The 22,721-nt window shown below is 42.0% G+C and overlaps 1 protein-coding gene across 2 annotated transcripts in view; it reads left to right on the top strand.

Annotated features, from left to right (window-relative positions):
* ASPG (asparaginase) overlaps positions 1-22,721 on the top strand; it is a 151,906-nt gene that overhangs the window by 93,971 nt on the left and 35,214 nt on the right. For both annotated transcript variants that reach the window (XM_033952584.1, XM_033952583.1), the window contains exons 10-12: positions 3,224-3,343; positions 4,278-4,373; positions 16,098-16,261. In XM_033952584.1, the coding sequence (XP_033808475.1) occupies positions 3,224-3,343; positions 4,278-4,373; positions 16,098-16,261 (380 nt within the window). The remainder of the gene's footprint in view (positions 1-3,223; positions 3,344-4,277; positions 4,374-16,097; positions 16,262-22,721) is intronic.

The raw sequence follows: 22,721 nt of genomic DNA, 5'->3' as shown, positions 1-22,721 counted from the left end.
TCTGAACTTTTGAATAAGAAACCAAAGAACGGTCTTCGTGACATTTGGAGCCTTGAGATAAAGCATCAGATTAATGCGTCTCAATGGTCACAAATTTGGACTTGGAGGATGAGATGTACAATGTCAGCATCTATGAGACAAACTTGGTTTTTCTTGTTACATAGAGCATTATGGACCCCTGTTAAGATATATTAGTTAGATAGTTCTAAGTCTAATAGATGCTGGCATTGTCATCTTGAAGCAGGGACATTAGATCACTTACTGTTTTATTGTCCACTGATACTCAAATTTTGGAGGTCAGTTTGGAATCAAATAAATTATTGGATAATCTAGTAGTTTTAACATGTGACACAGTTCTATTTGGGACAATGATGAGAGCTAAAAGTCAAATTTCAGCTCATAATAATAAACTTTTATTTATAAAGACAGGGGTTGCTATACAATTGATTTTAAGGGATTGGAAAACCTTGGATAGACTAAATTATAACTTTTGGTGGGAGTCTTTATGCCATATTTTAAAAATGGAACGAATATTGGCTGTACAGCAGGGAAATTATAGGAAATATTCAAAGGTTTGGTATCCATTGATAACTTATTGTAAAGATTGATCTTATTTTGTTCATTTTATTATACACATCCAAGGTGAGTGGGTGGGGTGGGGATTTACAAGGTTATTTTAAATGAGATAAATTATTGATAATCTTAAAGTATTAATGTTTATGGATTATTAATTATAGGGATGGGAGGGTTAAAATGTTTGGTTGGACATATTTGTTAGTGCAAAGTGCTTTTATTGTATTATTATATGTGTGTTTATTTGCTAATGCACTATGATTGTTTTTAAAATTAATAAAGTTTATAAAAAAGAAGTATACGTCATACACTTTCCAAAAAATGTAGACTGAGACACTAATATGGTGAGATATATTAGAATGAAGAAGATATCAAATACACCGAACTCAACTGTAAGATGTTATCTCACAGCTTTGCTAAACTTCATTCAACTGTAGTTTATTTAAAACTTTATATTCACTGGTCCTCAGCGGGCCACCACGCACTCAAACTCTCTCATTGTGCTGGGCTTTACGCTTCCACTCGTCATTGGACCCAGTGTGCACTATTTCAATCTTTTAAATAATTAACTTAGTGTAAATACTAAAAGTACTTAGCTTTTAGTAAGACGCTGTTCAGGGGGGGGATTTTTCAGGGGTGCATGGTGAAACCCCCCCCCCCTGAACAGCGTCTTACTAAAAGCTAAGTACTTTTAGTATTTACACTAAGTTAATTATTTAAAAGATTGAAATAGTGCACACTGGGTCCAATGACGAGTGGAAGCGTAAAGCCCAGCACAATGAGAGAGTTTGAGTGCGTGGTGGCCCGCTGAGGACCAGTGAATATAAAGCTTTAAATAAACTACAGTTGAATGAAGTTTAGCAAAGCTGTGAGATAACATCTTACAGTTGAGTTCGGTGTATTCGATACACTTTCCAAATGCATATATTAGATTTCCAGTGTTGGGTGCATTTTCGAGAGAAAAAAATACTTTGCCATGACCAGTGGCATAGTAAAGGGGGGGTGGCTGCCCTGGGCCAGCACCTCTCCTCCTCTTCCCCCCCATGTACCTCTTTAAATGTTCCCCGGCGCAAAAAGCATCTTCCACTTGCTGCTTGTACCAACCTCAGCTCCCTTCTGACATTGCTTCTTGGTTTCAGGACTAGGATATGGCAGAAGGGAGCCGAGACTAGTGCGAGCAGCAGATGGAAGATGCTGCTCGTGTTGGTGAACATGTCAAAGAGTTACACGGGGGACTGGGGATGCTCAAGTGGCAGGGAAGAATGGGGGCAGGGTGCCTAAGTGGCAGCCACCACTCTGGGCACCAATCTCCCTTGCTACACCATTGGTCATGATATGACTTAAGAATCAGCCCTCGTAGCTTGTTCATGCTCTTTTTTCACTCCCCTTTCCCATTGCATTCTCTGCCAACTTATCCCCCTCCCCCCCTTAAATAAGACTCCTAATCCTTTTTCTCAAAACTCATTCCCCCCACTACTGCACGTGTTCTATAATTCCTCTCCTTCACAAAGTATGTTCCCAAGGTTTTTTTTCTCTTCCAGTTCTGCCTTTCTTGTCCCTCCCAGTGTTTTAGATAGCTCTCCTGGTGCAGTCCTCTTCTACTACACATGTACTTGAAATTCTACATTCTTCTCAATCTGTGAGAATAGCAGAGAATTTCAGGATAAAATGGATCACTTTTTGAGAAAGTCACATGTTGTAGATAGAAGTTGGCACCAGCTCAACCTCCTGCCAGTTTGGGAGAATTATAGGCAGAAAAAAAGATAAATTCTATACCATGGGGAAATTCTGCGCAAACTCTGAACATAAGAACATAAGAACATAAGCAGTGCCTCCGCCGGGTCAGACCATAGGTCCATCCTGCCCAGCAGTCCGCTCCCGCGGCGGCCCAAACAGGTCACGACCTGTCCAAATCACCAGAAGGGGCCCCCATGCCACCTTGGTTTCCTATTGAGTCCTATCTTCCCATCAAAGTCCTAGCCCTCCGGTCTTGCACATGCACGACCTGGTCGGGTTTCTATACTTATTTTCTGGTTAGCTTTCTCAGTATCCCACGATCCCTTTATCCCTCAGGAATCCGTCCAGTCTCTGTTTGAATCCTTGTATCATACTCTGCCCAATCACGTCCTCCGGTAGCGCATTCCAAGTGTCCACGACCCTTTGGGTGAAAAAAAACTTCCTTGCATTCGTTTTGAACCTATCTCCCTTCAGTTTCTCCGAATGCCCCCTCGTACCTGTTGTCCCCTTCAGCCTGAAGAATCTGTCCCTATCCACCCTCTCTATGCCCCTCATGATCTTGAAGGTCTCTATCATATCACCCCTGAGCCTCCTTTTTTCCAGAGAGAAGAGCCCCAGCCTATCCAACCTCTCGGCATATGGGCAGTGTTCCAGCCCTCTTACCAGTTTCGTTGCTCTCCTTTGGACTCTCTCGAGTACCGCCATGTCCTTCTTGAGGTACGGCGACCAATATTGAACGCAATATTCCAGATGCGGACGCACCATCGCTCGATACAGTGGCAAGATGACTTCCCTCGTCCTGGTTGTTATGCCCCTTTTTATGCACTGCTTAGTTGCTTAGAATTCCTCCAGGAGTAAATGACTGCTTCAAGACTTTCTTTTTAGTTAATGACAAAGGTTGGGTCTCTTTCAGATGCTGTCTGAAAATCTACGAGGGGAAATGAAGGCAACTTATACAGGATCAAAGATCAGTCTCGGAGACAGCAAGTTTATTCAAGCAGTTGCCCAGTGTCTTAACATAAGCTGCAAGGAGGTAACTAGACCTACTGTATGTGGTGATGGAAGATTATTGAAGAATACTGATATCATGGGCGTGCCCAGCTGCTATTAATAATTAAAACTGGAAAAGAAAAGCATGCAAGGTGATACAAGGAGATTAACATTGCAATTATTTGAGATAAATGAGACATTTGTGGAACGGGGCCTGTAAAAGGTTATTTTAAATTGGCTATGATATAATCAAACTAAATGAAACTCTTAAGGTTTAAGTTGAAATTCTCAGAAAAAAGAAAATGCTGACAAAGGAAAAGCTTATGTTAAGAACTGACAGAGATTAATAAGATCCCATTGCAAGGTAGGCAGATGTATGTAAATGGTAAGGGCTGGGCAAAGGTTTTCCCAGAAGAGCAGGAAACCTGGGTTTTTACAAAAAGACCTTAAAAGGAAATCTGTTCCTTATACAATACACAAAGCTAATTGAATGTTCACACAGAAGTTAGGTTGCGTCTGCTTTTATAGATTAGGATGCAGGCCTTTTACTGACATGATTGGTGTCTGAAAAGGTTAAATAGGTTGAAAGTTATTTAAGAAGTCATATGGAGAAAAAATGAAACACTGCCACCTGCTGGGTTTAAAAATTGGGCTTAGCATTGGTAAATTTAGGATTTGACGTAAGGTATTCCTGTAAAGGAAGTCATGTGATCAACTGTGCCATTGTATTCTAAAGTATGGTAATTATTACAAATGATGTCACATATGGTATAAATCTGTTTGACTTTGATTTCTCTCTTTGGAGAGCACAGAAAATTGTATGAATGCTGGCTGTCCTCTCTGGATTATGAAAAGCTTATACTGTATACAATGACTTTGATTAATTCTTAATGTGGCACATTGTTTATAGTTTGAACATCTGTTTATAGAAACTTTAATGATGTTTTTTTTTCTTTTTCATATTTTTCACACATCAGGACCTAGAAGTTATCAGAGACACTTTAACTCCAGTACTGGCTTGTGCTGCTGCTAAAACTGGCGATAGTATTGCCCTTGAAGCCATAAGAGAAATGGTATATATTTTTTTCAATAGGGAGACTTAGAAGGCTTTTATGTGGTACTCTTATATGTAAAATAGTCTTGTTATGCCTTTTGAAGTTGTTGCAAGACATCAATAAGCATACTTCCCTTCTATTAGGAAATAGAGAACCTAGAAATTTAGAGAATGATGTTGATATTCATATTACCCAGATTTTTCATTTTAGCATTACTGTTCCTTGGCTTTATTGCTTTCTCACTTAGGGTAAATTTGATTAAAATTAAATCAATTTAAATCATGATTTATATAATTTGATTCTGCATTGATAATATTAAAACCGAATATCTTCCTGTTTTGTTTTTTTTATTTCAACTGCATTGCAAAGATAGAACCATAAAGTAACTATATTTTTTTGTCAAGACATGAGAATTCAAGTAGTAACTTCAGAAGCTTACCCAAAAGCTGTGAATAGCTCCCCAAGTTGTCAGTTCCTATCACAGCTTTTTTTTAAAAAGGCAACTTTAGACCAAATTTGTGAATCCTTACAGAATCCTCAAAGTTAGAGCACATGCTCTAACCAGTGGAGAGCAAGTAATGATAAAGAAGTGATTGCTGCTCTTCAGGGGTCATAAGCATGTCATTATTTAGGGTGCAGGTGCTGCCTCTGAAACTGAAGAATAGGTGAATAGGTTTGCTGAAGGTCACTGCAGTATGGACCTAGGCCCTGCATTGTTATATAATCATCTCGCAGAAGAAGCTCTAATTTGTCTAGTACAATTGTTTATAAATCTTTAAATATGGGGTACTATCAAACTCAGGTAATATCTATTTTTAAATAGCCCTCTCTGATAGATTATGTTCCAGGAAATAATTTATCTCCCCCCCCACACACACACTTTTACAAACCATAGCGCGGTTTTTAGTGCCAGCCGCAGCAGTAACAGCTCCAATGCTCATAGAATTCCTTTGAGCGTCAGAACTGTTACCGCCGTGGCCTGCGCTAAAAACTGTGCTATGGTTTTGTAAAAGGAGGGGGGAGGGATAATTTTGTCAGAAGTAGGTGAAATTATAGTTATTTTTATGGCTGTAGAAAAATTGTGTTAACATGTGGGGAAAGACCCACTAAAGGGCTCACTAAGGCCACTTTTTATTTCAGTTTAGTAAAAGGACCTATTAATTATATTAATGATTTACTACTCATATCTTTGACCTAGTAAAGTTTTTTCTTAGGGGGAGGGGGGTTATAAAATATTAAGAAAAATTTAAAATCTAATTGAAATTAAAATTCACTTTAAAAAATTTTTCTTCTAAAAATCTATTTTTAGCCACCCTGCTCTGTGTTCTTTAAATTTCCTTTATGTTCAGATATATTTATATTTTTGCACTCATTAGGAGCAAAATTCTTGTACCTCTTTTTATAACTGTAGCTTCCTGTACCTTTTTTAAAATTATTGCAGTTATTTCATATATATTCAAGAATAAGCATAAAGAGAAAATAACATTCAGCAAATTAGAAAAGATTGTTTCATTCCCTAAAGGGAATCAGACCTTAGTGTAGAGGGATTACAAGTCAACCATTATGATGATCGCTGTTCTAAAATTTCCTTCCTTCTCTTCAATTGTAGACATGCTATGCATATGTGTATGAGAATCCCAATAAGAATTAATATAGAAAATTTTGATTTGGTTAGCCACTCCCATAAATATATGTAAGTACATAAGAACATAAGCAGTGCCTTTGCTGGGTCAGACCAGAGGTCCATCATGCCCAGCAGTCTGCTCACGCGGCGGCCCATCAGGTCCAGGACCGGTATAGTAATCCTCTATCCATACCCTTCTATCCCTTTTTCCTTCAGGAAATTGTCTAATCCCTTCTTGAACCCCATTACCATACTCTGTCCTATCACGCCCTCTGGAAGCGCATTCCAGGTGTCCACCACCCTTTGGGTGAAGAAGAACTTCCTAGCACTGGTTCTGAATCTGTCCCCTCTTAATTTTTCCGAATGGCCTCTCATTCTTGTAATTTTCGAAAGTTTGAAGAATCTGTCCCTCTCCACTTTCTCTATTCCCTTCACGATCTTGTCAGTCTCTATCATGTCCCCTCTAAGTCTCCACTTCTCCAGGGAAAAGAGCCCCAGTTTCTCCAATCTTTCAGCGTATGAAAGGTTTTTCATATCTTTTATCAATCGTGTCGCTCTTTTCTGAACCCTCTCGAGTATCGCCATATCCTTCTTAAGGTACGGCGACCAGTATTGGACGCAGTACTCCAGATGTGGGTGCACCATCGCCCGATACAACGGCAGGATAACTTCTTTCGTTCTAGTTGTCATACCTTTCCTGATAGTACCTAGCATTCTATTCGCCTTCTTAGCAGCCACTGTGCACTGTGCCAACGGCTTCATTGTCTTGTCCACTATTACCCCCCCCAGTCCTTTTCTTGGGTACTCTCACCCATTAACAGCCCTCCCTTCATATAGCTGTACTTCGGGTTTCTGTTTCCTACATGCAAGACTTTACATTTCTCTACATTGAACTTCATCTGCCATCTCGTCGCCCAGTCTCCTAGTTTGTTCAGATCCCTTTGTAAATCTTAGCAGTCCTCTTTAGTCCTAACTCCACTAAATAGTTTGGCGTCGTCTGCGAATTTTATTACTTCGCACTTCGTCCCTGTTTCTAGATCATTTATAAATACATTGAACAGCAGTGGTCTGAGTACCGACCCCTGCGGAACACCACTCGTGACCCTCTCCAGTCCAAATAGTGGCCCTTCACTCCTACCCTTTGCTTTCTACCCGCCAACCAATTTTTGATCCATCTATGTACATCACCTTCCACCCCATGGTTCTTCAGTTTCCATAGTAGGCGATCATGGGGTACCTTGTCAAAGGCTTTTTGGAAATCTAAGTATACGTTGTCTATGGGGTCCCCTTTGTCCATCCATTTGTTAATTCCTTCGAAGAAGTGCAATAAGATTGTTAGGCACAATCTTCCCTTGCAGAAGCTATGTTGGCTTGTTTCCATAAGTTTATTCCTTTCTAGATTCTCATCGATGCTGTCTTATCAGCGCTTCCGCCATTTTCCCTGGAACCAAAGTCAAACTTACTGGTCTGTAGTTCCCCGGGTCACCTCTTGATCCTTTTTTTAAAGATGGGTGTAACATTAGCTATCTTACAATCCTCCGGGATCACGTCTGTTTTCAGGGATAGATTACAAACCTGCTGTAGTAGTTCTATTTCCTCCTTTAGTTCTTTCAATATCCTAGGGTGGATTCCATCCGGGCCCAGAGATTTGTCAATTTTTAATCTATCTGCTTGTGTACATCTTCAAGGCTTACCTCCATGGATGTTAATTTTTCTGCTTGATATCCTTTGAAGATCTTTTTCAGGTTCTGGCACGTTGGATGTGTCCTCTTTTGTAAATACTGACGAAAAGAACATGTTTAGTGTATCCTCCACTTCTTTTTCCTCCTTCACAACTCCTTTTCTATCTCTGTCATCCAGCGGTCCCACCTCCTCCCTTGCTGGCAGCTTCCCTTTAACATATCTGAAGAACGGTTTGAAACTTCATGCTTCCCTGGCTAGCCTCTCTTTATATTCTCTTTTTGCTCTTCTAACCACGAGGTGACATTCTTTTTGATGCTTCCTGTGTTCTTTCCAGTTCTCCCCAGTTTTGTCCTTTCTCCATTTCCGGAATGAATTTTTCTTATCTCCTATCGCTTTCTTCACTTCTTTAGTTATCCACGCCAGATCTTTTGTTCGACTCTTTTTGCACCCCTGAATCTGGGGATATACAGATTTTGCGCCTCGCTCACTATGTCCTTGAATAAAGACCAGGCTTGCTCTACAGTCTGCGATTTCTTTGAGCTGTTCCTAAGTTTCTTCCTTACCATTACTCTCATCGCTTCATAGTTTCCTTTCTTGAAGTTAAAAGTTGTCGCTGTGGTTCTCTGTCCCTTCAATATTCCTACTTCAACTTTGAACTTGATCATATTGTGATCGCTGTTTCCCAACGGTCCCACTACTTCCACTTCCTTTGCAGGTCCACTTAGTCCATTAAGGATTAGATCCAGAGTGGCATTCCCTCTCGTCGGTTCTCTGACAAGCTGCTCCATGAAGCAGTCCTATATAGCCTCCAGGAATCTGGTCTCCCTAGCGCATTGTGAGTTTCCAAGACTCCAGTCTATCCCGGGATAGTTGAAGTCTCCCATAACAATTGTGTTACTGCTTTTGCATTCTCGCTTCATCTCGGCTTTCATTTCTTCATCGTTTGCTTTCATTTGCCCAGGTGGACGATAGTACAGGCCCATCTTTATCTTGGGCCCTTTGCTTCCCGGTATTTTAACCCATAGTGATTCCAATTTGTTGGTCGTCGCTGCTGTGTCCACTCTGGTCGATTGTATGTTTTATTTTATGTATAGGGTTATTCCTCCTCCTTTCTGACCTGACCGGTCGTCGCTGCTGTGTCCACTCTGGTCGAGTGTATGTTTTATTTTATGTATAGGGTTATTCCTCCTCCTTTCTGACCTGACCTGTCTTCGCGATAAGAGTTTGTACCCCGGCAGTGCTATGTCCCATTTTTTTTCTTCATTCCATCATGTTTCAGAGACCCCAGTGATGTCTAGGTTCTCTTGGCCATGACTTCTAATTCTCACATTTTATTCCTTAGGCTCCTTGCATTAGTATACATTCACATATAAGTCCTGGTATTTTTTGTCTTCATTTTCTTTTCCTGTGCTATGATCTTCTTATCATCCTCTTCTTGATCTGTCAACTCTTGTTTTTTGTCCGTGTGTCTTCCCAGCATTTTCCCACTCAGTATCCTCTCGGGATACCTTCTTCCGAATCATCGACACTTGGTCGACTGTCGGCTTTTCCCTTTTTCTTAGTTTAACACCTGCTCTATTCCTCTCCTGACGTTGTTTGCTAGAAGTTTAGTTCCCGCCGTACTCGGGTGCAGTGCATCTCTCCTGAAGAGCTTGCTCTTGCCACAAAACGTTGTCTAGTTCCTCACAAAGTGCCCTCTTCCTCACCATCTCCTCATCCATGCATTTATTGATTGTAGTTCTGTCTGCCTCTTCACATCTGCCCTCGGTACTGGTAGGATCTCTGAAAACGCTATCTTCTAAGTCCTCATCTTCAACTTCCTTCCCAGAATCTTGAACTGTTCTATCAAAGCATTTCTACTGTAGTCTCTCCTGCTGACATAATTTGTCCCGATGTGGATCATCACTGTAGTCCCTTCTGTCTCTGCTCCTTCTAGGATCTTTTCAATTTTGTCGACGATGTCTTTTTGTTCTCATTCCTGGGAGGCAGGTTACTAGTCGATCCTCTCTCCCTCCTGCTATGTGGCTATCTACTTGCCTTAGGATTGAGTCTCCCACAAGGATCGCAGACTTTTCTTCTTCAGTTTTTGCTCTGGTCGCAGGTCTATGTCCTCGGTGTGCTTCGCTGCTTCTTCTAGGCATCAGCAAGACCTTGCCTCCCCTTCCTGCAGGATTCCTCTATGGGTTTCTTCCTTGGAGTCATCTTCCTCTTGTTCTCCATTCCATGTGAGTATATCTTCAGCTTTCCTCTGATGTTCGTGTTCTTCCACTCTCCTCTTGTAGGCCTCCTCAATGAACTCCTCGAGCTCCCTGACTTCTTCCTTAATGTGTCTCTCTCTCATGAAGGCTTCAGCTGTCCTGATTGGGTCTTCTGCGATGTAAAGTCCTTCCAGTTCCTGTATCCTGTCCTTCAGTTGCCTAACTTCCTTCTTCAAGCTTTTCAGCTCCCGACCGCATACATATGACTGCCTCCCCGAGGGGAGGTAGTCATACATATGATAGTCTGTGCAGAACATTAGAAAGCTCATCTTCTGGATTTCCTCTGCCTCCATTGCTGTCCGCCTTTTTGGAGTACTATTTTATTTCACTGGTACCTTTTTGCTTGTGTAAGTGTATGTTCTCTTCTGTGCCTGCTGCTTGCTACTTCCCTATTCCCTAGTTATATGTTTTTTTTCCTGTATGCAATCCTAATGTGCCGCGTTTGTCTAGTGTTGACTAGTGTTGTGGTGTTCTGTGTTGGTTAGTGCTGGTGTTTCTAACTTTAAGTCAGGAGTTTGCATGTGTCCTGTTGTGTTTTTTTGCTTTTATGTACTTGTTTGGTTATTTAGCTGTGTTATTTGTTGACATCATTACCTTGCTGTACTTCCTTGGTGTCCTTAGGTATAATGACTCGGTCCTTTGCAAAGGCGCTCTCGATAAGGCGAGCGCTGTTGGCTCCTCTCCTTTTAAGGGGGAGCTCGGCTTCAATATTCTGCTGACATTGGAGGGGTGGGCGGAGCTATCTCTCGCCTCTGCCCCTCACTGTCTCCTGCCTACTCTCTCTCTGATTTCCCTCCTGCTCTCGACTCTCCCCGCTGCTGGTCAGCCACCTCCCGACTCTCTTCAGCTGCCTCCGACTCTCCTTACAGCCCCACTCCTCTGCATAGTGATCGCCTCGCCCAGAGGAGTGGGGCTGTAAGGCGAATCGGAGGAACTTTAAGAAAAGTTGAACACTGAAGACTAAATATGCTAAAGGTTTTCTTCTGTTTTATTTCTGGGGGAAGAGTGCTTAGGTGGCAATTCTGTAAAGTCATGCCAAAATATAAGTTCCAGTTCTATAATGGCGTTGGAGCACTCCTAATCTGGTATAGAGTACTAGAGCAAAGTGGCCTTGGTGCGCTGATAACTAAGCACAACTGCTTACTCCTTGTCAATGGCAGTAGTATTCTGTAAGTTGTGCATGTCACTAAGCAGAATGCCCATGACATTCATGCTGCTACCACAGGTATGCCCTTCTTGTAGTTTCATAATGAGTGGCTTGCATGCTATGTTTACAGAATAGCACTTGTGCATGTGTGCCAATCCCACACAGAAGTGTGAATATTCTGTAAATATTGGCACACGGTTTACCTTAAGCACTTTATAGAATTGTCATTTAGAATATTTAGTCCTTAATGGCTTATCATTGAAATGGTTAAAAAAGAAACTGTTAATGATTTTTTTTATTTTTTTTTTTTTAGAAATACAAATTAAATAATTTATAGTACTGTTGTTTTATGTCATAGTGATTTGGTTGAAGTTGAATGTCTCAAACTAGAACTGCCAGAACAAGGTCAATCTCTGTGATAGTTTTCTAATAATGAGAGTGAAGTGGTGTGGTAGTCATGTTAGTCCAGTATTTGAGATAAATATAGAATTAAAAACAGAAAAAAACAAACAAACTGGTGAAGAACATGCTGCCAACACAAATTCACAAAAAAGACAATGGCCCACATACCAAATTGCAAACTTTGCCAACATATTTCATAGGACACCCATAATCTCTCACATGAGAAAAACATTCCGCATAAGGGAATACTACACATTCTCATCTTCCAGTGTGGTATATATCCTTCAGTGCAAAAATGTAAAGAAGGATGCTATACTGAAGAAACAAGACAGATACTAAAAACTAGAATTAATTTACACAGATACCATATTAAAAACTGTAATGCCAACCAGGATATCAACCTCTGTGGGACAACATTTCAACAAACCAAAAGATTGCATCAATGATTTTATGGTGAGAATATTGAAAGGAAATTTTAAAATTATCCAAAAATGTAAGACTTTTGAAATAAAAATGATAAACTGTTTTGAAACCCTCAACAGGACTCAATAGGGTCATTGGCTTCCTATCACCTTACAGACCATGAATTCTTTATGACTTTTTCTCCTTCTCACTTGTCCCATGTCTCTCCATCTCTCACCCACCATACCTCTTTTGTCTTACACCTCTGCCAAATCCCCCTCCTCCTGTGAGGCTTGTCACTAAAATGCTTTGACGTTCCACTCACATATACTGATAGTCATCAACATTTGCCTATTTCTGATCTGAAGAAGAAGGGTCACCTTCAAAAGCTAATCAAACATTGCACTAACCCCCTCTTCTATGAAACCTCGCTAGTGACTTTTTAGCACAGATAGCAGTGCTGAATGGCCCGCGCTGCTCCTGATGCTCCTATGAGCGTTGGGAGCAGCGTGGGCCATTCAGCGCGGCTCCCCGTGCTAGAAACTGCTAGCGCAGTTTCGTAGAAGGGGGGATAAGTTAAGAACATAAGAATTGCTGCTGCTGGGTCAGACCAGTGGTCCATCGTGCCCAGCAGTCTGGTCACGCGGCGGCCCTTCGGACCTTAGCGCTGCCTTCGACACAGTTGACCATCACCTACTCACATCTAGGCTCCACGACCTCGGAATCAAAGACACAGCCCTCCAATGGATCACCTCCTTCCTTCACCAAAGGACCCAAACAGTCCTACTAGGTACAAATAAATCTAACCCTAAGCCTATCAAATATGGCGTTCCTCAAGGCGCCCTTCTATCCCCCCTCCTATTCAATCTCTACATCAAACCCGTCATCGATATAGCACAAAAATATAAAATCAAAATCCACTCTTATGCAGATGACATCCAGCTGCTCCTCCCCTTAGGCGAAAACCGGCCATCCCAAATTGCTAACCTCGAACTCTGCCTCACTGACATGAAAACTTGGATGTCAAACAACAAGCTTCAACTAAACGCCTCCAAAACCGAACTCCTATGGATCAGAAACAAAAACACCAAATACCTACGACCTACACTAACATGGGATTCCACTCGACTAACGGCAGCAGATCAAGTTCGCAGCCTAGGAGTAACCCTAGACGGACACCTATCCTTATCCAACCACATATCCCAAGTAGTCTCCACCTCCTTCTACTACCTTCGCCAACTGAAAAGGATCAAACCCTACATCTCCAAACCAGACCTCGCCCAACTCCTATACGCATATGTCCTCTCCAGAATGGATTACTGTAACTCGCTATTTAACGGACTAACCAAAAATAATATCAAACGCCTCCAACGGGTCCAAAATGCAGCCATCCGCCTCCTACACAACCTCAACTACCGCGATTCCATCTCCCCGGCACTCCATGCTGAACACTGGCTCCCAATTAGCCAACGCTGTACTTTCAAATCCCTAACAATTGCCCACAAGAGAATCTACTCCACCACTCCCTCCTATATAAAATCCAAGCTTCCCATCTACAACCCCACTCGCACCCTCCGCTCAAAGTCAGAGACACGCCTATGCGTCCCCCCCGGAAGATCCCTGCTCACAGAAACTGCCCACAAACGATCCTACAGCCACTTCATTCCACACCTCTGGAACCAACTTCCCCCCCAACTTAGACAACAGAACTCATTATTAGCATTCCGTAAATCGGTAAAGACCCTCCTCTTCAATTAAAGCTCCCCTCTGTCTCTCCCCCCCATAAGCCCCACCCTCCACTCTCCTATCTCCTTCCCGAAATTCCAGTATTACCTCTCTTACTCTCTCCACTAAAAAAAAAAAAAAAAATTGCACCCATACGCTTATAACTTTCCTTAAACTACTGTATTTCCCCCCTCTCTCTCTCTGCTCAATCCCCCTGTATTTAACTGTCTCCAAAAACTATAAATCCACCCACTAAACCTGTTGTACTACTTATATGTCTAATTACTCCGCAGTGTGTATGTTCAATTGTAAACCGTTCTGAGCTATTGGGAGGACGGGATAAAAATCTAAATAAATAAATAAATAAATAATACCAGTGCCCTGCGTATGTTCTGGTTCAGCAGGAACTTGTCAAACTTTGTCTTGAATCCCTGGAGGGTGTTTCCCCTATAACAGTCTCCGGAAGAGCGTTCCAGTTTTCTACCACTCTCTGGATGAAGAAGATTTCCTTATGTTTGTACGGAATCTATCCTCTTTTAACTTTAGAGAGTGCCCTCTCGTTTTCTCTACCTTGGAGAGGGTGAAAACCTGTCTGTAACTACTAAGTCTATTCCCTTCATTATCTTGAATATTTCAATCATGTCCCCTTTGTCTCCTCTTTTCAAGGGAGAAGAGGCCCAGTTTCTCTAATCTCTCACTGTACGGCAACTCCTCCAGACCCTTAACCATTTTAGTTGCTCTTCTCTGGACCCTTTCGAATAGTATTGTGTCCTTCTTGACGCAGTATTCCAGGTGGGGGGGCGTACCATGGCCCGGTACAGCGGCATAATAACCTTCTCCAGTCTGTTTGTGATCCCCTTCTTAATCATTCCTAGCATTCTGTTAGTCCTTTTCGCCGCTACTGCGCATTGCGCGGACGGCTTCATTGACTTGTCAACCAGTACTCCCAAGTCTCTTTCCTGGGGGGGGGGGGTGTCTCTCCGAGTACTGCACTGAACATCCTGTATTCGTCTATAAGATTTTTGTTACCGATATGCATCACCTTACACTTATCCATGTTAAACATCATTTGCCATGTCGCAGCTCATTTTTTTTAGCGTGTTTGTGACGTTGCAGATCTTCGTAATCCTTTTGTGTCTTCACTACTCTGAATAACTTCATATTGTCTGCAAATTTAATTACTTTGCTAGTCGTACCAATTTCCAGGTCTTTTAAAAATATGTTGAAGAGCACGGGTCTAAGCACATAAGCACCGAACCTTGCGGCACTCCACTCATGCCGCTTTTCCAATCCGAATAGTTTCCATTTACCCCAACTCTCTGTTTCCTATCCCCCAACCAGTTTTTAATCCACATGAGTGTTTCACCCTCGATTCCATGGCTCGCAAATTTTTGAAGTAGTCGTTCATGTAGGACCTTGTCGAGCACCTTCTGAAAATCCAGATATACAATGTCAACCGGGTCACCCTTGTCTATCTGCCTGTTTACTCACTTGAAATGCAGCAAGTTCGTCAAGCAAGATCTTCCTTTGCTGAAGCCATGCTGGCTGGTCCTCTTCAGCTTGTGTCCGTCAAGGTGATCAATGATGCGTCCTGATAAAAAAAAAAAGTATTACCTTTATTCTTTTTAAAATTTCTTTTCATTCTATATATTATCTCTAATAATGAGACAAGTTTCATAAAAAGGAATTAAGAAGCAAGAACTTTCATGGTATAAAGTTTTTTTGTTTTTGTTTTTGTTTTTAAATTTTCTGTGACTTTTCAGCAGGTATCTTTCATAAGCTTAAACTAATTCATTTTCTGCTATATCCAAAAGAAAATCCTAGCTACTATTATCAATTTTCTACTGACTACTATGCCATGGAAGCTATTTTATTGGCGTCTAATCACCTGTCACATCATTATAAATCACATGATAAACATTTCTCTTCCTCTAACCCCCCCTCTTCTGTTAAACTGCGCTAGCAGTTTTTAGCGCAGAGAGCCACACTGAATGGCCCACGCTGCTCCCGACGCTCATAGAAACTCTATGAGCATCGGGAGCAGCGTGGGCCATTCAGCGTGGCTCCCCGCACTAGAAATTGCTAGCACAGTTTAATAGAAGAGGCCCTAAGAGATTTGAATTAAGAATTTGAACACAAGAGGGATTAAATGACTTGTCCACTATTTCACAGAAATTATTCCTGTGTCATGGAATTTGTTTTCACCCTCTATTTGTAAAGTGCAGTTTAAAGTTATAATTATCTATAACAAGAAAACCACCTAGGGCTCCTTTTACGAAGGTGCAAGAACGTTTTTAGCACACACACTGGATTAGCACGTACTAGCCGAAAAACTACTGCCTGCTCAAGAGGAGGCAGTGGCTAGTGCGCGGGGCATTTTAGCACGCGCTATTCCGCGCGTTAAAGCCCTAACACACCTTCGTAAAAGGAGCCCCTAGTGTTACCCAATCAAATTCTTATTCATTGTGCTCTTGTAGCTGATAAGTGTTTGTGTTCGACAGGGTTGTAATTTGTGCAGTGAAGATTATGATGGTCGAACTCCCCTGCACATAGCAGCTTGTGAAGACAATTTGACTGTAGTTGAGTATTTACTAAATAATGGGGCTACTGTTTATGCTAAGGATCGGTATGGGAGCACACCACTGCTAAATGCTGTGAAATTCAGGTAAAATATCAAACATTCTAATTTTCAGTACATTAAGGCCTTTATTTTAGAAGACTATACATTTTGTAAATATTTGCATTTACATGTGTATATAGCTAACATGTATAAAATCTAATTTCAGAAACATACTGTATACAAGTCGATTTATATGAATATGCACTATCTATGTATACTTTACGAGAGGGCATGTATTGGGTAGTCCATCTTTAGAAGAGGACTACATGATACCTTGATGTCTGTATTTATACCTTCTCTATCCAACAAACATATTTTGTTCAAGGTTAGTTATATATATCATATATTCCACACATTAATGGTTACTAGTGAAGTGCTTCTGAAACAAATAAGTTTTAACTGCCTTTTTATATAAAGCAATGTTTGGGAACATTGACTAGAAGCTAGCTGCTGCATAAGAAAATGAGGATTGAAATGATTTATTTTATTAAATGTATTTATTTTTAAAATTTCTAAACCGTTTTTTTTTTTTCCCAAAACGGTTTACAAAAAGTTACATACATAAAATATTATTAAAAAATCAGAACAAGATAGGAACAAAAACAGACAGATTCAATCTTTACATAAAGTCAATTGCTCAAAGAAATGCATCTACAAATAGTTGCATTTTTAACATTTTCCTAAATAAGTTCCTGTCGCTACATTTTCGAATTTGAACCAACAAGGCTACAATCAAGACCGGCAACCCAGTCACCGAAGGGATCCAGGGGATGGCCACAGTCCACGTACAGACGGAAGGAGAGCCAGGACGGAGGACAGAGGTTTCTGTACAGACCGAGGCCATCCCCAAGCAGATGACTACAGTCGCCACACAGACAGAAGAGATGGATCAGCTAGAAGGAGACATCTTGCAGGAGCTAAGGAGCCTGAGAGAGGAGGTAAAGCGCTTGAGAAGCATCCGAGAGGATGAGGCCTTCATCGACGGAGTCATCTAGGAGCTGTCCCAGATCACTGAGCAGGAGCCAGACCAGACCATCCTCAGGACACCCAAACAGTCCGAACCTGCAACCTTGAAACCAACGATTGGGGTACAAGAAAAGGCTGGAGACGCTGACTCCTGGCAGCTGGTAACTTCCTCCACAGGCAAACGCAGAAGACCTTCCTCTTCCTCTTCTGTCTCTTTCTCTCGTACATAGGGCAGTTTTACATCGACCCCACTAATCACCTTGAGGAATAGATTCCAGTTGTTACAGGAAGGACCTGCCAATGAGATACAGGAAGTTGTCCAGCAGACGGTTCCGGAGACAACAGATCAGCTCTCCCCAAAGAAGCGCAGAGTGCTGAGGGGCACCAAGGGACTAATTTGCAGACCGGATATGCAATCAAGAGAGATTTGCTGTCTGCCAGAAGCCAGGATCCAAGATGTAACCGCCTGCCTAGACAGACTAATCAAGCCCCATGACCAGTTCCCCATGCTTCTCATCCACGTCTGAACAAACGACACTGCCAGGAACACCCCGGAGAGCATATCTGAAGACTTTGGAGCCCTGGGTGATAAGCTGAGGAGGATGGAAGCGCAGGTAGTCTTCTCCTTGATCCTCCCAGTGAGGGGCAAGGGAAGAGCCAGGGAGGATCGTATCCAGAGGACAAACGACTGGCTGCACGGATGGTGCAGGGAAATGAACTTAGGATTCCTGAACGAGAGGCACTGCAAGGACTACAGGGACCAGACGGACTCCACCTAACCAGAAGGGGAAAGAACGTCTTTGGACACCGACTAGCCCGCCTACTTCATAGGGCTTTAAACTAGGTAAGTTGGGGGAGAGTACCCACTCATGTACTGGCGCAAGTAACCAACCTGGCGAGGTAAGTTGCCAATCCATTTCTGAGTCCGAGATAAGTACACACTGCATTTCTGAGTCAGAGGCAAGTACACACATTGTAAACAGTACTATAGGAGTCCAATTAGCTCAAGCAGAAATATCTATACAGAGACATTGCAAACATAAGGTATGGAGGGCTATGTACGTTAATGTCCACAGTTTGGGCAATAAGATTCTGGAATTAGAGACGGAGATGAGGAATGCCGACCTAGATGTGGTGGTGATATCCGAGACTTGGTTCACAGACTCCCATGGGTGGGATATGGCTATACCGGGATACAACTTACTTCTTCGAGACAGAGAAGGCAAAATGGGAGGAGGGGTAGCACTATGCACTAAAGAGGACATCAAAGTTACCAAAATCGCAGATGTCAAGTACACCGGGGAATCCCTCTGGGTGAATTTGGCTAGGGGAAAGGACAAATGCCTGTATCTTGGCGTAGTATACAGACCTCCAAGACAACAGGAGGACATGGATATAGAATTAGTCGAAGACATAGAGAATTGCTAGGAGACTTCAATATGCCTGATGTGGATTGGAACAAACTTTCCACTACGACCAGCAGCAGCAGGAAGCTATTAACCGCTATAAAGGGAGCGAGACTCAGACAAATGGTATTAGAGCCCACTAGGGACCGGGCGATACTGGACCTGATACTCACCAACGGAGAAAGTGTCACAGAGGTCTTGGTAGGCGATATGTTGGCCTCCAGTGACCACAACATGATATGGTTCAACCTCAGGAAAGGGTTCACTATGTCAAACACATCAATCAAGGTCCTCAACTTTAAGAGCACAAACTTTGAAAGCATGGGAGATTTCGTCATCGGGCACTGCAAAACCAAGCTGAAACAGATAATGTAGAGATAATGTGGTCAACTCTGAAATCAACCATGCACAAAGCAACCAACCACTACATAAAATCAGTAAGTAAATGGCGAAGAAACAATAGACCACAGTGGTTCTCTGCGGAGATCTCAGACCTCATAAAAAAGAAGAAAAGAGCGTTTATCTTCTACAAACAATCAGGGAAGCAAGAATCTAAGGAAGACTATCTGGCCAAGTCTAAAGCAGTCAAAACAGCAGTCAGAGAGGCCAAACTCCGAATGGAGGAGAATCTAGCGAAGAACATCAAGAAGGGCGATAAATCCTTTTTCAGGTATATTAGTGACAGAAAAAGAAACATAGATGGGATAGTACGCCTTAGGAAACCCGACAGGAACTGTGTAGAATCGGACTCCAATAAAGCCAAACTTTTAAATGAATACTTCTGCTCAGTATTCACTTGCGAGGTGCCGGGATCCGGCCCTCAGCTGCAGACAAGGGAAAGCTCGGAAGACCTATTTTGAAATTTCGAGTTTACGCCCAGCAGTGTCTACTATGAGCTATCAAGACTCAAGGTGAACAAGGCTATGGGTCCAGACAAACTACACCCCAGGGTGCTCAGGGAGTTGAGTGACGTCCTTGCGGAACCGTTATCTGCGCTCTTCAATCTTTCCCAAGGTACAGGAAGAGTCCCATTGGACTGGAAAACAGCTAACATCATTCCACTCCACAAAACAGGATGCAAGACGGAGGCTGCGAATTACAGACTGGTGAGTCTCACATTGATAGTGAGTAAACTTATGGAAACACTAATCAAATGCCAATTAGATGCAATCCTGAACGAGGAGAATCTACGAGATCCCCATCAACATGGTTTTACGAAGGAAAGGTCCTGCCAATCAAATCTGATCAGCTTCTTCGACTAGATAACCAGAAAGTTGGATATAGGGGAGTCCCTGGACGTCGTGTACTTGGACTTCAGCAAAGTGTTTGATAGCGTCCCACACCACAGGTTATTGAGCAAGATGAGTTTGATGGGATTAGGTGAAACATTAACTGCATGGGTTAAGGACTGGCTTAGAGGTAGACTTCAGAGGGTAGTGGTAAACGGTACCCTCTCCGATACGATGGAGGTGATCAGCGGAGTACCGCAGGGCTCAGTCTTGGGCCCGATCCTATTTAACTTCTTCGTAAGAGACTTGGCTAAAGGGCTTCAAGGTAAAATTACATTGTTCACCGATGACGCCAAACTATGCAACATAGTAGGCAAAAGCACAATAGACAAAAACACAGTGCCCGACAAAAGTTCAATGCCCGACAGTATGACGCAGGACCTACTCCTGCTGGAGCATTGGTCAAAGACTTGGGAACTAAGTTTCAATGCCAAAAAATGCAAGGTCATGTACCTTGGCGGCAAAAATCCATGCAGGACTTACACCCTAAATGGTGAGATCCTAGCAAGGACTGTAGCAGAACGTGACTTGGGAGTGATCATTAGCAAAGACATGAAGACTGCCAATCAAGTGGAGAAAGCTTCATCCAAGGCCAGACAAATCATGGGTTATATCAGTAGAAGCTTCGTCAGCCATAAGCCCGAGGTCATAATGCCGTTGTACAGATCCATGGTGAGACATCCCCTGACATCCTGGACCTCCCCCCCCCCACATTCCTGTCTACAGGGCCACATGCTGCAAATGATGCAGCTTCCCCCTCCCAATGCATCTTGGGATGCAGTGGGAGGGGCCAAAGGCAGAGGGAATCCCCATCAGCTGAGCCACCAGGAATCCCCGAAACCAGCTCAGCTTATGGGGATTCCTCTGCCATGATCAGACAAGGTAGTTGGTGGGTACGTCTGCAAAACTTATTTTTGTGCATTTTTCAAGTGGACATTTTTATTTTTAGAAATGGGCGAAAAAGGTAGATGTCCTAAGGACTAAAACTTAGACCTAGCTCATTTTCAAAATTTAAAAGATAGGCATTTGGGCAGCTTTGAAAATAGAGATTTTTTTCTACTGGGTTTGTGGACATTTTGCACAAAACATCCAACTTCAGACTTAGGCACACTATCGATTATGCCCCTCATATTGTCTAAATTTCTCTTCAAGGATTCATATACATCTCAACAATAAACCTCTGACTACATTCCCATTGGTTTCCAGATTCATGAAAGGTCTACTTCACTCCAAACCTCCAATTAAATCTCTAACAGTTGCTTAGGACCTCAACGTTATACTCTCCATTTTAATGAAGCTTCCATGTGAAGCACTTGTGTTTTCATCGTTAAGTACCTCACTTGAAAAGTGGTCTGCTTAATCTGCATTACTTCGGCACGCTGAGTCACTGAACTTCAAGCACTTGTTTCAGATCCACCTTATAGAACATTCTATCATAATAGAGTTCTTCACACTCATCCCAAATTCCTACCAAAAGTAGTCTCGGACTTTCATCTCAACCAGTCTACCTGTATAGTTCTGCCCATCTTCTTTCCAAAACCACATTCACATCCTGGTGAAACTGCACTCCACACGTTGGATTGTGAATGTGCTTTGGCTTATTACCTTGATTGGACAAAACCTCATAGAACTCTTCCCAGCTATTCCTTTCATTTGATCCTAACAGGGTGGGAGCTCCTATAACCAAGAGAACAATCTCTACATGGTTAATGAACTATTATCATCTGCTATGCTCGGGCTGGGCTACCATTGGAAGGTCATGTTACAGCACAAAGTTACAGCAATGGCAACTTCAGTAGCTTAATTCTGTTCCACTCCCATTGACGACATATGTAAAGCAACCACTTGGTCCTCAATTCATATTTTCACATCCTATTACTGTCGGGAGAACCATTCCTCATGGGATAGTCAGTTTGGCCTAGCAGTTCTGCAAAATTTATTCTCTGTTTAGATGACAACTTTTGCTTGTACTGGGATAAAGCACAGTTATCCTTGTACACCTGTAACAAGTGTTATCCAGGGACAACATGCAGATATTCTTATAACTCTCCCACCTCCCCGTGTTGGCTTCTTAGCTTTTTTTACTGAACTGATGGTCCCGTGAGCCAACATCAGGTGGGAAGGCACTGGCACGTGGTCTCGAGATTTCTAAAAAAACACTTTTGCACTGTCAGTACTGGAGCTCTGTGGATGACATCACCCATCTGTGAAAAAGTCTGCCTGCTGTCCCTGGATAACACCTGTTAGATAAGTACTGTGCTATTTTTTTCCATAAATAAGAAATATTGAAAATTTAAAAAAATATTTTTCATTCTTGTTCTTCATTTGTATAGTGAGACATATAATTTATTTTGAAATTATAAATATTCTTTGTTTGGATAAAAGAAGAGCTGAACATTGGAACTTGTTTTTTTTAATTTAGGTATGCTGGACACGCCTACATTTTTCTTTCCTCATGCACTGCGTATGGAATGCATTTGGTTGTTCCTGTTATGTCAAATATCTTCACAGTCATTTCATGTACAAAGAATATTATCTTCCAGTCATGCACAAATCAGCCCACCTTCTGAGATTTTATTTTTGGCAACTGCAAAAATAAAAAAAAAATAGACCGATGAATAAATAATGCTATCTTAAATTGTTTACCAACAGTCTTTTCAGAGGCTGCAAGATTTCAGTGTAAAGAATTTTTTTTAAGGTAAGTATTCTTTCTTTCTGAAGGCACTTGTAGAAGGGACATGAAGGTGATGTGAGGGTTGGCAGAGGAGGTATGAAGAGCTTATCAGTAAAAAAAAAAAAAAAGAGAGATTTTTCTATTAGATATTAAAAGTGCTTATCTCAAGA

This window comes from Geotrypetes seraphini, chromosome 7, assembly GCF_902459505.1.
Source record: "Geotrypetes seraphini chromosome 7, aGeoSer1.1, whole genome shotgun sequence".
Classification (NCBI taxonomy): Eukaryota; Metazoa; Chordata; class Amphibia; order Gymnophiona; family Dermophiidae; genus Geotrypetes; species Geotrypetes seraphini.
The sequence above is the reverse complement of the archived record's forward strand: the minus strand, read 5'-3'. Positions and strand labels throughout refer to the sequence as shown.